Raw genomic sequence first — 17,100 nt, 5'->3', positions numbered from 1 at the left:
CCACTCTGCATGTCGCCGCTGCTCAGTAGCACACTGCCACAGAGGCTGGAGAGTCTTGTGCCACCGCAGCGGCACTCACCAGGCGTTAGTCCTGCATATGGCGCCCATCAGTCAGCTGAACAAGGCTCCTGCTGTGAGAGCACATTGACCACCAGGGGTTAGCTGCTGCAGGCTGACCCCTCGTGGTCAGTGCATATCAAAGCGACTGGTCAAATGGTCATTCGGTCATTTGGTCATTTAGGCTTTTATATACTATTATATAGACTAGACGCCTGGTGCACGATAATTGTGCCCTGGGGTCGCAGGGGCTTCAGCCTGGCCTGTGACCTCTCACAGTCTAGGACCCCCTTGATCCTTACTGCCTGCCTGCTTGTAGCCCCTTACCGCTTGGACTGTTGTTCCTTAGCAGTGCTGCAGAGGCAGGAGAGGGCCTCCCGCGAGCGCTGCTGTGCTCTACAGCTGTGAGCCCGGCTTCTGGCTGAGCAGCGCTCCCCCTGTGGGAGCGCACTGACCACCAGGGGGCAGTTCCTTCGTTGACCATCTGCCCCCTGGTGGCCAGTGAGCACCATAGCGATTGTTTGTTCTGGTTGACCCGCCATAACAGTTCTTAGGCTTTTACTATATAGATTGTTGAAGGTATTACATATGTCCCCGTTACCCCCTATTCACCCCTGCTAGCCCTACCACATGCCTTCCCCTAGGCCTACACCACCCTATTGTCTGTGTCCATGGGTTATGCATATATGCATACAAGTTATTTGGTTTTTGTCTTACCACCCACCTACACCCCAGCACGTTCTCTCTCAGATTGCACGGTCTGTCCCATGCTTCCATCTCTCTGGATCTACCTTGTTAATCAGTTTTTTTTGTTTGTTTATTAGATTCCACATATGAGTAAGATCATGTGATATTTGTCTTTCTCTGACTGGCTTATTTTGCTTAGGATAATATTCTCCAGGTCCCTCCATGCTGTCTCAAAGGGCAAGAGGTCCTTCTTTTTCTACTGCTGCATATTATTTCATGGTGTACACGTACCTTGGCTTTTTAATCCATTCAATGACTGATTGGCACTTGGGCTAGTACCAGATCGCACCTAATATAAATTGTGCTGCTATGAGGTAGGAGTGCATACATTTTTTCTGATTGGTGTTTTGGATTTCTCGAAGTGGGATTGCTGGGTCAAATGGCAGTTCCATGTTTAATTTTTTGAGGAAACTACATACAGTTCCATCATGGCTTCACCAGTCTGCATTTGCACCAGCAGTGTACCGGGGTTCCCTTTTCTCCACATCCTGTCAGCACTTTTCATTTGTTGATTTTTTCGTGATAGCCATTCTGACAGGTGTCATTTTATGTGCATCTCTCTGATGATTCGTAACTTCAAGCATTTTTTTCATGTCTCTTAGCCACTTGGGAGAAGTCCACTTGGGAGAAGTGTCTATTTAGGTCCTTTGCCCATTTTTTTTTTTTAACATTTAATCACCTTTACTTATTTATTTTTTTGTTTGTTTTTATTAATCCTCACCCGAGGATATTTTTCATTCATTTTTAGAGAGAATGGAAGAGAGAGGGAAAGACAGAGAGAAGCAACGATGTGAGAGAAACACATCTATTAGTTGCCTCCTGCAGGGCCCAGGCCAGGAAGGAGTCTGCAACCAAGGTACATGCCCTTGACCGGAATCGAACCTGGGACCCTTTGGTCCTCAGGTCGATGCTCCATCCACTGAGCCAAACCAGCCAGGGCCTTTGCCCATTTTTAATTGGACTATTTGTCTTCAGTGTAGCAGTTCTTTCTGTTTTGAATATTAACCCTTTATCAGATGTATCATTGCCAAAAATGTTCTCCCTTTCAGTGGGCTACCTTTTCATTTTCTCACAATGGTTTCTTTTGCTGTGCAGAACCTTTTCTTTTGATGCAGTCCCATTTGTTTCTTTTCTCCTTAGTTTCCTTTGCCCTGGAAGATGTAACCGTAAACATATTGGTACGAGAGATGTCCGAGATTTTGCTGCCTATGGTTTCTTCTGGGATTTTATGGTTTCATGACTTACATTTAAGTCTTTTATCCATTTTGAGGTTATTCTTGTGTATGGTGTAAGTTGGTGCGCTTGTTTCTTTTCTTTTTTTTTTTTTTGCATGTATCTGTCCAATTATCACAGCATCACTTATTGAAGAGGCTGTCTTGACTCCATTGGATGTTCTTTGTCAATTATTAATTGAGCGTAATGGCTTGGGTCTGTTTTTGGGGTCTCTGTTCTGTTCTGTTGATCTATATTCCTGTTCTTCTGCCAGCACCAGGCTGTTTTGAGTATGTGGCTTTGTAGTAAAACTTGTCATATATTGTGATCTCTCCGATGTTTTTCTTGCTGTAGCTATTCAGGGTCTTTTTGGTTCCATATAAATTTGTTCTGGCTCTGTGAAATATGACTTTGGTATTTTAATAGGGATTGCATTGAATCTGTAGATTGCCTGAGCACTATGGACATTTTAATGATGTTGATTCTACCAGTCCATAAATACAATATATTCTTCCACTTGTTTATATCTTCTTCTACCTCTATTTTCAACATCCTGTAGTTTTCTGAATACAGGTATTTTGTCTCCTTGGTTACGTTTATTCCTAAGTATCTTAATTTTTTTTTTTTGCAATGGTAAATGGGATTGCTTATTTAGTTTTTCTTTCTGAGAATTTATTTTTGGTTTATGAAAAAGCAATTGACTTCTGAGTGTTGATTTTATATCCTGTTGATTTTGCCCAATTCATTTATTAAGTCTAGTAGTTTATTGATGAAGTGTTTTTTTAAAATATATATTTTATTGATTTTTTACAGAGAGGAAGGGAAAAGGATAGAGAATTAGAAACATTGATGAGAGAGAAACATCAATCAGCTGCCTCCTGCACACCCACTACTGGGGATGTGCCCCCAACCAAGGTACATGCCCTTGACCAGAATCAGACCTGGGGCCTTTCCGTCTGCAGGCCAATACTCTATCAACTGAGCCAAACCAGTTAGGGCTATTGGTGAAGTCTTTTGGTTTTTCTCTGTATAATATCATGCCATCTGAAAATAATGAGAGTTTTACTTCCTCTTTTCCAATTTTGATGCCTTTTATTTCTTCTTCTTGTCTGATCGCTGTTATTAGGACTTCCACTAGTATGTTGAATAATAGTGGTGAAAGCGGGCATCCCCGTCTGGTTCCTGTTCTTATCGTAGAGGAAATGGTTTTAATTTTTGCCCATTGAATATGATATTGACTGTCATATATGGCCTTTTTCATACTGAGATATGCTCCCTCTATTCCCAGTTTGCTGTGAGTTGTTATCACAAATGGGTTTTGGATTTCAAAGAATGCTTTTTCTTCATGTATTGATATGCTCATGTAATTGTGTATTTCAATTTGTTTATGTGATATATCACGTTTATTGATTTGTGACTATTCATTCCAGGGATTCCAGCCTGGCATCCCTGAAATGAATCCCACTTGATTATAATGTATGATCTTTTTAATATATTTCTAGATCCGATTTGCTAATATTTTGTTGAGAATTTTAACATCTGTGTTCATTAAGGATATTGACCTGTAATTCTCTTTCTTTGTAGTGTCTCTATCTGGTTTTAGAATTAGGATAATGCTGGCCTCATAAAAAGAGCTTGGAAGTGTTCCTTCTTGCATTTTTTTGGAATAGTCTGAGGAGTATAGATGTTACTTCTTTGAATGTTTGGTAAAACTCAACTGTAAAGCTGTCCAGACCCAGGGTTTTGTTTTGGGGGAGTTTTTCTTATTACTGCTTTTATTTCATTCAGGTTTTCTGCTTCTTCCTGATTAGGTTTTGGGAGATTCTATTTTTCTAGGAATTTGTCCATTTCATCCTCATTGTCCAGCTTGTTGGTATATACCAGTGATGGCGAACCTATGACACGCGTGTCAGAGGTGACACGCTAACTCATTTTTTTGTTGTTGATTTTTCTTTGTTAAATGGCATTTAAATATATAAAATAAGTATCAAAAATATAAATCTTTGCTTTACTATGGTTACAAATATCAAAAAATTTCTATATGTGACATGGCACCAGAGTTAAGTTAGGGTTTTTCAAAATGCTGACACTGAACTCAAAAGGTTCGCCATCACTGGTATATACCAATAGTTGTTCATAGTATTCTCTCTTTTTTTTAATATATTGCATTGATTTCTTACAGAGAGGAAGGGAGAGGGATAGAGAGTTAGAAACATTGATAAAAGAGAAACATCTATCATCTGCTTCCTACACACATCCTACTGGTGATGTACCTGCAACCAAAGTACATGCCCTTGACTGGAATTGAACCTAGGACCTTTCATTCCGCAGGCCAACGCTCTATCCACAGAACCAAACCAGCTTGGGCCATAATATTTTCTTAAAATCCTTTGTATTTCTGTGGTATTGGTTGTTACTTGACCGCTTTTGTTTCTGATTTTGTTTGGCTCCTGTCTCTTTGTTTCTTCAAGAGGTTGGCTAATGGTTCATCAATTTTGTTTATATTTTCAAAGTACCAGATATTGGTTTCATTGATATTTTTTGGTATTGTTTTTTTAGACTCCAAATGATTTATTTCTCCTCTAATCTTTATTATTTCCTTCCTTCTACTTTGGGCTTTTCTTGTTCCTCTCTTTCTAGTTCTTCAAGTTGTAGGGTTAAATGTTTTTTTAAAAAATATATTTTTATTGATTTCAGAGAGGAAGGGACAGGAAGAGAGAGAGAGAAACATCAATGATGAGAGAGGATCATTGATTGGCTGCCTCTTGATCGCTCCCGACTCGGGATCCAGCCCGCAACCCGGGCAAGTGCTCTTGACTGAAATCGAACCCAGTACCCTTCAGTCCGCAAGCCGACACTCTATCCACTGAGTTAAACCTGTCAGGGCCGCTTTTTTTTTGTCTGGAAATTTCTTGATTTCACCATCTATTTTGAATGATAGTTCTCCGGTAGAATTCTCTTGTTCTTTCTTTGGGGGTTATGTTTTTGTTTCCCCATTTTGGCTGCCTGTTTGCATTTGGGTAGATCTGCTACACTTCTGATCTCTAGTGTAGGACAATGTCAGACACTCCTTGTGATTGGAACTGTATACCCAGTTATGAGCTATCAGCAATCCGTAGCTTTTGGATCCCTCTACTGTGGCAGGTTCCTTTGGAAAGGACCAAGATGTGCACCAGGTCTGCTTTTCCTATCCCTGGCCCACAAGGAGATCAGGCAAAGACTCAAAGCCTCCAGGACCCACCTCAGCCGGCAGTCCGATTGTTCTCAGCCTTGATTACCCTCAGGCTATTGACCGCAGGGTGGAGTGAGAGGTGTTCCAACAGGGTGTGACAGTTGGCCTCCCCCAGGCAAAAACTGCCTGGATGGCAAAGGTCCACAGCAGAAAGATGTCCTGCATATCATAAGGAAATGACTTAGCACAGGATACTAGGGTGGCTGCCCTCAGAGCTCCAACCCCAGAGACCCTAGTCCTGGACTCTCCTCACACAGTTCCAGTCCACTCTGCCCTCCGTCTGCCAGAGCCCGTGGTGACTGGCTGCACTCGAAATTTTGTGCATTTAAGAGGGTGCCTGTGTTTCCAGCTGTCTCATTGCCAGACTGCAGCCCTGCCGCTTTTCATAGCCATATGTTTTGCAGGCACCCCTCTCAGTTCTCGTACTCTGGGCTCGGGATCTCAGCTTGGGGTTCAGACACCAGAGTTCTTAGTGGGAACACCCACAGCCAAAATATCCTTCCAAAATTCAACTGTTGTCTGTGGGAACCCAGCCATCCCTTTTGTGCTTCAGTACTGCCTACCAGTCTGTATGCAATCCCCACTTCCCGTTCTGTGTTACCAGGGTTCTCTCCAGCTAGTGCTCAGCTGATTTTTCAGGATGGTTGTCCGGCATTTTAGCACATTGTTTGCGGGTAGTAACAGGTGGCTCTACTACTTACAGTCAACGTAAAACGTATAAATACGTTTCCCGCATACAATGTGTTAGTTGTCTTACCAGCTTGGTCTTGAGAGCTTGTCAGTGTGCCTTCCACTTATTCCATTGCCATTTTTTCTCCTCTTTTATTTCTTTTATTACTGTACTAGGGGCCTGGTGCACGAAATTCATGCAAGGGGGGTGGGTCCCTCACCCGGACCTGCACCCTCTCCAGTCTGGGAGCCCTCATGGGTGCCCTCTCCAATCCAGGAGTTTCTGTCTGTCTTTGTAATCATATGAGCGAATTGTCTGAGACCCCAACCCAGTTTAGTTTGGTTCTCACAGAATAATAGAGGTCTTTTTTTTTTTTTTTTTTTGCTCCATTGGTGGAGATTTCCTAGAAGTTGCAGGATATCTTCCTTTTAATTTTTCCTCAAAACTCTGACATTACTTATGATTCTAACCTTTGCTTTTCCTCCATCCCCCACCCGCAACAGTAACTTGCTCCTGGCTCACTTTGCTCTAGTGTCTAGGAGATCCCATAGCACGTCTGCCACCAGAACTACGATTCCCAGAATTCCTGGTGCTCCCCGCGCTCTTGGTTTCTGATTCCAATCCAGGGACTGCAAAAATCAAAATGACTGGGAACTCCAGCTGCTCCCAGGCCGAGCAGAGAAGACCAGACACTCTAGTAGTGTCCCCGGGACCCCGGGCACTCAGCGCCGGCATGTGCTAGCTACAGGCTTGGAGCAGATGGGGTTCTGGGGAGGACTGTGGCCCATCCCGCCCCCAGCTGCTTGGCACCTATGCACGTGCGCACTGCCCACGGGCCTGCAATCTTTGTCCGGTTAATTTGCATGCTCACTCCTGATTGGCTGTGGTTGTTGTGGAGGGACCATCAATTTACATATTTGGCTATTATTAGTATAGATTAAGTGTCTTCACATATCATGAAGCAGTTACTCCTTTAATCCTTTCACCTTTATGGACCAATTATGTAATGATAATTAGATTTATCTACATGAGTGATAAAGGCTGTTGGCTGGGAGGGGTGTTGTTTTGATCTTGAGAAAAGATTCAAAAGTCTTGCCTTCTTGATGCTCTATGAGTTGCGGTCATAATAATAATCTATAGGCCCAGTGCATGAAAATTGTGCATGAGGGGTTGGAGGGGATGTTCCTCAGCCCAGCCTACACCGTCTTCATTCCTGGACCCCTTAGGGATGTTCAACTGTCTGACATCCCTCTTGTAATCTGGGACCGCTGGCTCCTAACCACTCATCTATCTGCCTGTCTGGTTGCCCCTAACTGCCCTCCTCTGTCAGCCTGGTCACCCCTACTGCCCACCCCTGCCAGCCTGGTCGCCCCTAACCGCCTCTGCCTCGGCCCCCACCATTGTGGCTTTTTCCAGAAAGATACCCGGAAGGATGTCCAGAAGATGTCCGGTCTAATTAGCATATTACCCTTTTATTAGTATAGAGTATAGATAATGTATGAGTCCATAATGACTTTGGTAGCCATTTTTTTCATTGACAATTGAGGGTGAAAAATATTGCTGGGGACATATGGATTTCTGTTTCTATTCTATGGTAGGTTGTGGCCCAAAGTATTTCTTTGATAATTCATGCCAACAAACACTAAATGGTCCTTTGATGTGTAAATTGTGGGGAATACACAGATGTTATATGGGCTTTTGCAGTTTTCCAAAACAAAACTTTTCAGTGTATTTCACAAAACAATCCACTCATGTTAGTATGGTTACTCTGGCTGTGGTTTTTACCCCTAGCTGTCTTCAAATCTTTTTGATTACCCATCTTCCCAGTCATCCTTTCTATGCAGTTCTCTCCTTTTTCAGTCTTTTGCATTGCTCTTTGTCTTTATTGGGCTCTTATTCCCATCTCTGGTGGGTATTTATTTGTTTATTTGTCGATATCTGTCTACTTATTCTGGCAGGAAAATAAATTCTTCTATCTCCTATTTTGCTATATTGCTGGTGTCACTCACATAGTTTTTTATTTTATTTTTATTTTTTATTCTGCTTCGGTTTGGTTTTTTTCTCTATTGTTTCATCCACACTCTCTTGTTCTACCACAATACTGGCCATGCATCTTTTTAGTTTTTCTTTGAGGATTTCTGTCATCTGTATCCAATGTAATTGCTCAACTGGGATTTAAGGGGAAGAATCATTTTTGCATTATAAGAGAAACATGACTACATCCACGGCAGAGTGGACCCAGAGGCCGTCTTTCCTTGGTGAAGGGCTGTTGGGTAGAGTTTGACACAAGAGCTTTATTAAGATTATAAATAAGAACTTAATTTGTTCAACATTGTTTTGTTACCATTGCCAGTTCTGTACCCCATTCTACTTCTGCTTGTTTATTATTTACCCTTTGCAAACTGTTCAGTTCTATTTTTTAAAAGGTTTTTCTTTATTTTAGACACAGGGGGAGAGAGAGAGAGAGAAGAGTGATGAGAGAGAAACATTGATTGGTTACCTCCTGTATGCAGCCCAAATGACAGTTGAACCTGGAACGTAGGCATGTGCCTTCACAGGAATTCCATCTGGCATCTTTTCAGTGGGTAGGATGATGCCCAATCCACGTTGCCACACTATCTATGGCTAAAGTACTCCATTCTAACCGCTATAATTTCCACTTAGGTTTCCAGCTTATGGATAATCTTTACCTGTCTAAACTATGTACCTCAACTGCTTCCCATACAGGTTCCTCTTTACTGCACTCCAACCTTGATCCATCCCTTTACAGCCTTGGTGTGTCACATATTATATTAACTATACACATCATGTGCTGGAATGCATTGGGTTTTAATATGTTCAAGCACATTCATATTGTTCTATACAGGCTGCATCAACAGTTGGAATGGTCCTATAGGAAGCTGTTTGTAAAGGAACAACTTGGGAGCCCTGCCTCTCTTATTTGTGTCCCATCATGTGTTCCTGCCCCTCCCTTGGTAAGATCTCCACCATTGAGTGACCTTAGGAGTCAAGTAATGTATAACAGCCATTTCCTCAGAGTCTAACTCACTGGTCTTAAAAAGCATCCCATGCAATCATGCCTGGTTGTGACAGATAGACAGTTGAGATGAGGGTATTTCTTCCATCCAAAGTCATCATGTACTTCACCTGCATTTCCTTTTATTTAGGTTGCTGCTGTGGAGCAGAGAATGTGGAGGCACCTTTTGAAGAGAACATTTCTGTAAGAGTGTCACAGGCAATGAATCCCAAGTTAGCTTTGTCTTCCCAGAAAAGCCACCCCTGTGAGAGTTGTGGACTAGTTTTGAGAAACATTTTCCACTTGACTCATCAGCAGGCATTACAACACAGGCAGATACTGTTGAGGTGTGGGGCATGTGCAAAACAATTTTATTTCAGTGCACAGTTTCACCAGCACCAGCAGCAGCACTTGAGAGAGAAACCTTTGATAAGAGGGGTGAACAGTGTCTCACTTGAAAACAGCTGCAATTTCAATGTGTTTCAGAACCTTTTTACCTGTGGAGAGGTGGAGCAGGACATTCTTAGCACTGCAGGCCATTTCCAGCAAAAGGATACTCAGATCAGTGACAAGCCAAATGGTATCTCAATGTGTGGGGTGACATATCAAGGGAAAAATAATTATTTTACTACAAAAGAAAGTAAGAAAGCCATTGACTATAACTACACGTGTATTTGGGAAAACAGTGTCCCTGCTGGCAAAGCATATTTCTGTTGCCATGAATGTGGAAAATATTTTGCCCAATTTTCTACTTTTTGTTACCATCAGAGATCTCATGCAGAAGAAAAGCTTTATGAGCACAGTGAATTTGGGGATTCTTTTACCAGTATTACTGGCCTCCTTTCTCATCAGAGATGTCACAAAGGTGAAAGGCCTTATCAATGTATTGAATGTGGAAAATCTTTTACCAGGATGTGTTTTCTTCGTGATCATCAGATAGTTCACACTGGGAAAATGCCTTATGAGTGCAGTGAATGCGAAAAATCTTTTACCTGTAAAAGTGGCCTCCGTTACCATCAGATGAGAGTTCACACTGGAGAAAGGCCTTATGAGTGCAATGAATGTGGGCAATCTTTTGTCAGTAGTAGTGGCTTCCGTTATCATCAGAAATTGCACGCTGGAGAAAGGCATAAATGCAATGAATGTGAGAAATCTTTTAACAGTATCTATCATCTTCGTTATCATCAGAGAGTTCATACTGGAGAAAGGCTTTATGAGTGCAGTGAATGTGGGAAATCATTTATTCAGAAACATGGCTTCCAATGTCATCAAAGAATTCACACTGGAGAAAGGCCTTATGAGTGCAGTGAATGTGGGAAATCATTTACTCGGAATAATGTCCTTAATCGTCATAAGAGAATTCACACTGGGGAAAAGCCTCATGTGTGCAGTGAATGCGGAAAATCTTTTACCTGTGGAAGTAGCCTTCGTTACCATCAGATGGGAGTTCACACTGGAGAAAGGCCTTTTGAGTGCAATGAATGTGAGAAATCTTTTACCAGTAGTAGTGCCTTCCGTCGTCATCAGAAAATTCACACTGGAGTAAGGCCTTATGAGTGCAATGAATGTGGAAAATCTTTTATCAGTGGTAGTAGCTTCCGTCGTCATCTGAGAGTTCACACTGGAGAAAAGCCTTATGTGTGCAGTGAGTGTGGGAAGTCATTTACCACCAAGTATTGCCTTGGTTGTCATCAGAAAATTCACACTAGAGAAAGGCCTGATGAGTGTAGTTAATATGGGAAATCTTTTACCCAAAATTCTAACCCTACTCCCCACATAAGAGTTCACATTGGAGGAAGGTCTTGGATATGTAGGAAATGTAGATTATTTTGTTCACCCATAACAATACTATAAGAAACTCCATGAAGCTCTATTTGTCTGAACTGAATCTCATACACTGCAACATCAAGAGTAGGGAGATTCCCAATAAATTTGAGTGCTGTGAAAATCATGTGTGTGTATTTTGCACTCATTTTTTAAACTTTTTATTAATTTCAGAGAGGAAGGGTGATGGAGAGAGAAACAGAAACATCTGTGATGACACATAGTCAGCTCCATCCTGCGCATCCTTTACTTGGGGTTGACCATGCAACCGGGACGTGTACCTTGAATGGGAACCCACTGAGCCACATGTGTATGTTATAATTTGTTATTTACACAGGTGTCTTGCCAGTTCTATGTCCCTGCATCATTTTTTTTTCTTCTACACCTGTGTCCTATCACCAGGTTCACAACCTCTGTCAGTTTTTTTAATATATTACTGATTTCAGAGAGGAAGGGAGAGGGAGAGATGGAAACATTAGAAACATCAATGATGAGAATCATTAATTGGCTGCCTTCAGCACGCCCTCTGCTGGTGATCGATCCTGCAACCTGGTCATGTGCCCTTGACTGGAATCGAACCCAGGACCCTTCAGTCTGCAGACTGATGCTCTATCCACTGAGCCAAATCAAGTAGGGCTGTCAATATTTTTTTTCCCTTAAATATATTATTAGTAGACTCCCAGTGCACGAAATTCATGTGCGTGTATGGTTCCTAGGCCTAGCTTGAGATTAGGGCCATCTTCCCTGGCTGCCAGCAGCCTGCCTCACCCCTCACCTTCCTGTTCACCATCAGGCAAATGGAGCCTGCGGGGGGGCGGGCAGGAGGGGGGGAACTGAGAGGTTGGCTGGCAGACCCTGATCAAGCCATCAGGGCCTACAGGTTGGGTGCAGCTCCTGCGGTGAGTGCCCCCTGATGGTGACCGGTGGGTGGATCCACCATTTGGTCCAATTGCATATTACCCTTTTATAGGACTTTTTAAAAAAAATTATATATATATTTCAGAGAGAAAGGGAGAGGGAAAGTGAGAGAAACATCAATGCTGAGTGAAAATCATTGATTCGCTATCTCCTGCACATCCCCAACTGGGGATTGAGCCTACAACCTGGGCATGTGTCCTGACCGGAAATGGAACCATGACCTGTTTTATAGGTCCAGTCTCACCCCCTGAGCCACACCATGTGTCTCACTACTATTTTGGTTGATGAAGCTATTTCACCTGGTCCACCTAGATGGCTTTCACAGATTGCATGGGTCGCCATCCTCATGTGCTCAGGAAAGCTAACTCTGTTCTCTGTTTTGTTTGAGAAATTTGGGAGTAGCCTGCGCTTGTACGAGGTCTTACTTCCTCTCACTCTGACTAGTTGCCATATGGACCTGACTCAGTGTTGTCCCCAGAGAACATCATCAGTGTTCAGCGAGTAGCTTATAGAATAACTACCTCTCCCAGGGACAGGCTTTTTCTAGGTAACAGTGATAGATGTTTTTGACTGGCTAAGTCACGGAATCAAGAACTGCCAGGCTCTTGTCCCTTTGGTTTGTAAAATAGTGAAGGACTTTCGAAGTCTTCTTTAATTCAGGTGTTCTATTTACTGTCTGGGAGTTTATAAGCCGATTTGGGTTCTATAAGCATCAGGAGGTGAACCAATTTTATGGGCATCTCAAACTTCCTCTGCCTATGGGAGAATGACATGGTGCAGAAATGAGCAGTTTAGGCCAGCTTTTCATTGCTGCACTATTTTCCCAGCTCTCATATTAAGCCTGATGCTATGAGTTTTAGGAGAGTTTCAGGAGATCACTCCAAAGAGTGGCTAGCTGTGCCAACCTCAGTTCCATATGGAAAAAAACATGAATTATTTTCCATTTTTGTGGGGGAGATCTCTTGCCCAGGTCTTACAAGGATTGTTCGCCCTAATGCCTATAATTCCATGGGTGATTATCACTGGTTGGAGGACCATAGGGATCAGGGGAGCCATGATTGCTACAGAACCACTGGCCTACATGGTGTTAGAAGAGATTGCTGCCATCGAGATGGAATGAGCCTCTTATAAATGTGCATTCAGAACTGTTCTGAGGAAAACACTGCAGGGTGGCATGTACACAGATCTGAGAATCTCCACACATGTTTATGAGTATTTTCTGTGGCCTCTGAGAATTTCACGTCAGAGCCATTGGTGCCTTGGCACAAAAAGAATGATAAAGAAAAGGGGTGCCCTGGCTGGCTTGGCTCAGTGGATAGAGCATTGGCTTGCGGACTGAAGGGTCCTAGGTTCGATTCCTAGTAAGGGCTTATGACCAGGTTGTGGGGTCAGTCCCCAGTAGGGGCAGTGTAGGAGGCAATTGATCAGTGATTCTCATCATTGATGTTTCTATTCTCTCCCTTCCTCTCCGGAATTAATAAAAATCTATTTGTAAAAAAGGGGGTATCTCTAAGTCAGGATGTGACCTGTGAACCAGGGAGCATTCCTATTGGTTTGGGTGAAAGCTCTTCATTGTTTGCTGTTTGCTGTCACTGAGGCAAGCCTCTCTCTCATGGGGCATGAGAATAGGGATTGAGTATCAACTTGTCAAATCTGTTTTCCAAAAAAAATGGGACATGCAAATTTATTTTACCTTGAACCAATTTTAAAATGGTTTCATTAATAACTGACATTGTGAAAAGCCACAGGCAGCGTGGCTTTAGGGTTCAAAAGCTTGGAGAAAGAGCTGACATGCAAATTAAAACACGACAAGAAATCTGAATTTGGAATTATGAGAGAAGCCAGGGGAAAGCTTAGTTGTAGTAGTCAAGCCATTCCTGTCTGCTTTTAGTTACTAGAATACACAATTGCATTTTAGGAATGCAAACAGACATACCAGTGGTAATGTTTAGTAAACAGTAAGATTATCAGGTTGGGGGAGTTTGCTTTAAGCCATTGAGTCAGCAGTAGGTAATAAAATGCAAATATTCACCCTGTGAATATCAAAGTGCAAATTCAGCCTTCTGACTGGACTTCTCGCATTTATATTAATTATTGTTGATCTTGGTTTTCAGCATGACATGTCAAGTACAAAATTTGAGGAACCCACATATGCATTAACGAGGGTAAATGACAATAAGTCATTTTTGAATCTCTCTGCCCTTAATAGCATTTCACAGAACCACTAATTTACATTCCATCTTAATAGATAACTGCAATTTCTGAACTTTATATGATGGAAATCTGAGGTGTTTTTTTTTTTATTTTGCTCTTTACCTTGCATAAATGTTTAGAGATTTATTAATGATATATCTGTAGCTCACCTTTTTTGTTGAGAAATGTTTTTGTCTTCGAATTTAGCATGCTTTATTCATTTGCTATGCTTTTTTCTAATTTCTGACTGTATTTAAACTGCTACAAACAATTTTTGTAGAACTCTTTATGAGGATATGTTTCATTTACCCTTGTCAATAGTTTTGAATTGTTGGATAGGTGAACGTTTAACTTATAGATATGTGCAAGTAGTGATTGACACTGATTGGCTGCCGGGGTTCATGTTCCAGCATCTAAAAGGGTTCAGCAATCTGGAGAAGGGCTGGTGTAACTTAATAAAGAGTCCAGGGACGAAGCATAATTTTGAAAGGCATTTGGGGGTCAGAGTAGCCTAGCTAAAGAAACTAAGTTCTCCTCATCTCAGGACCCTGTTACAGTTAAGCCCCCCTTATAAAATAAAATAAAGGCAACTGGCTAACATAGAATAAGGAAGAAGGTCACACTCCAGTTTCCAAGGCTAGCACAATGCTTCCTCTTAACTTCTGAATGTCCCTCTCAGGTATGTTGGCAGTTACTGGGGAAATGGAACCAACTGTGGTCGAGGGTAGTCTAGGGTATGGGGCAAGTTTATTGGTAGTTGGAGCAACGGGGCAAAGTTGATTAATAATACCTTGGTAACGCTGATTAATAATACCTTGGTAACGGGCAGTATTGATTAATGTAGCCCTGGCTGTGTCCCAGGTAACTTTGTGTATGTTTAGCCAACCGTTTGATAGTTTCTGTGTATAAAAGGCTGACCTGGAACCAGGTTCAGGGCTGATGTAGGAAAAACCGCCTACGGCAGTCACTGGCCAGTTTTCAATAAATCCTTGCTTGCTGCTTAAGACCTAATTGGAGTCGGTGGTCTTAATCTTTCGCGAACGGTGGTCCACAACAACCCCTCTCTTTTTAACACAATTTGTCCTAATGGGAGGCAGAGATATACACTTCAAAGGGTAGGGTTTCCATATACACAAGCATTGTGAACTTGGGGGAATTTGCCTATGGTTGTTCAGGTGTTTGGCCAGTAGGAGGCAATAACATGTAGATTAAGATGCCCTGAGCTGTCTGGCAGCCACAATCATCCCTTTTCAGGTTGGGGAAATGCCCTCAGCCATTCCCAACAGGTGACAACATATGTGACTCAGCCCTTGGGGAGTCCCCAAGTTCCATCAACCTCTCGAAACTCTTGCAATTATGACATGCTGGAATTGGCTTCCGGCAATTGGCCTGTGTGCATTTTCCAGCAGCGTATGAGGGATTCAATTCCTCTTCATATTAGAGAATACTTGGTTTGGTCAATCGTTTTTTATTTAGACACTTTTTAAAACTTTGTCATGCTACCTCACTGTTCTTTGCTTTCTCCTAAGGTCGTGGTTGGCAAACTGCGGCTCGCGAGTCACATGCAGCTCTTTGGCCCCTTGAGTGTGGCTCTTCCTAAGCCTTAGGAGTACCCTAATTAAGTTAATAACAATGTACCTGCCTATATAGTTTAAGTTTAAGAAATTTGGCTCTCAAAAGAAATTTCAAACGTACTGTTGATATTTGGCTCTGTTGACTAAGCCAACCACTGTCCTAAGGATTTACAGTGAGCCTTTCCTCGGGTGTGTTCTTGCTCACTCTGTATCTCTGTTAAAATGTTTGGGCATGGGTTCTGCCTAATCTGCTGTGAGTTCTGGCTGTTTAACAAAAGGAGAGTAAAACAACCAAGATGGATATTGGGATTCATGTGGTGCCTTTTTGGGCTTTATGGAATAAAGGCTTTTCTGGTTGGAATGATATGTCCTAATGTTTTTTACTTTTCTCCTGCTATACACAATGCAATGGACACTTTTCATTTTCACCCGCACTGTTAACATTTTGTATCACTTTCAGAACACCAGTCATCTGATCCTGCACTAAGCCCTTGCTTTGTCGTCTTCTGCATTTTCCTGGTCTCCTGTCATGGGGGTTCTTGGGCTGGAACAGGTCTCTCAGGAGGACCAGTTGGCATCAGGGTGGGCAGAGTGTATTAGAGTCCCCAAGCCAGTGCAGAGGGAAATGGGGGGGGCAGGGATCAGACTCCTTCTACCCCGGGTCAGGCATTTTGGATTTGAATCCCAGATTGCCGAATATCACTGCGACTCATAGGGGAAACGTCCCTTCCTCTAGTCTGGGCTCAGTTTTCTCCTCCGCAAACTGCCTATGAGGTACGTCTCTATCCCTGAGCTGTTGGAGGAGGACAAATGCTCTCTGAGTATAGAGACATTTCGGGCCAGACATCCCTCACTCCCCCGATGCTGACAAACACCTTGACTTGGGGTGTGTTTGAGAAAAAAATGAGGCTCATGAGAATCCTCTGACCCACCTGCAGGGAGGCAGGTGCTATGGGCCCTGAGGTCTCAGTGTGGGTTCTTTTTTTTTTTTTTTCTAATATATTTTATTGATTTTTTTACAGAGAGGAAGGGAGAGAGTAGATAGTTAGAAACATCGATGGGAGAGAAATATCGATCAGCTGCCTCCTGCACATCTCCCATTAGGGATGTGCCTGCAACCCAGGTACATGCCCTTGACCGGAATCGTACCCCAGACCCTTCAGTCCTCAGGCCGATGCTCTATCCACTGAGCCAAACAGGCTTTGGCTCAGTGTGGGTTCTTTACCTGCAAATCTGCAGGTGATTGCTAGAGCTTCCCTGAATCTCATTTGGCTGCATGTGACATGAAGGTGATGTTGGCACTTACCTTAACCTCTGAAGATCAATAAAAACCAACTGAGTCTTTGCTGGTGAGAGGATTCCAGGATTAGCTCTTGGAGCATTTTCTTTTTCAGTTCTCACAACCACCTGGGAAGTGGAAACTAATTTCAAATTGCTGGCAACATCAAGGATGAGAGAAATGACGGAGGTTCTGCAAGTTTACTCAGCAGACATGTGTCTGGTATAAGAGGCTGGATTCCAACATGGGATTCTGGCTCCAGAACCTGGGGCGAGTACACTGTGAGGACCAGGGAGGCTCAGCTGAAGGTGCTCTTTCCATTGTTGCAATTATGATGATTTTTCTAAGATGTATTCTCCCCGTATTCAGGGGAACGCC

General features: G+C 42.7%; 1 protein-coding gene across 2 annotated transcripts in view; it reads left to right on the top strand.

Moving 5' to 3' along the window:
* Nucleotides 1–15,761, top strand: part of LOC138999891 (KRAB domain-containing protein 4-like) — a 39,229-nt gene extending 23,468 nt beyond the window's left edge. Inside the window, exon 4 of one of the 2 annotated variants that reach the window (XM_070402108.1) lies at nucleotides 9,086–15,761. In XM_070402108.1, the coding sequence (XP_070258209.1) occupies nucleotides 9,086–10,668 (1,583 nt within the window). In that variant the 3' untranslated portion in view covers nucleotides 10,669–15,761. The remainder of the gene's footprint in view (nucleotides 1–9,085) is intronic. The other variant, XM_070402109.1, reaches the window with a different exon arrangement.
* The last annotated feature ends 1,339 nt before the right edge of the window (nucleotides 15,762–17,100 follow it).

Source organism: Myotis yumanensis, unplaced genomic scaffold, assembly GCF_028538775.1.
Source record: "Myotis yumanensis isolate MYYU_CA2020_CCGP unplaced genomic scaffold, mMyoYum1.0.hap1 SCAF_23, whole genome shotgun sequence".
Classification (NCBI taxonomy): domain Eukaryota; kingdom Metazoa; phylum Chordata; class Mammalia; order Chiroptera; family Vespertilionidae; genus Myotis; species Myotis yumanensis.
This window is presented reverse-complemented; position numbering and strand designations above follow the sequence as displayed.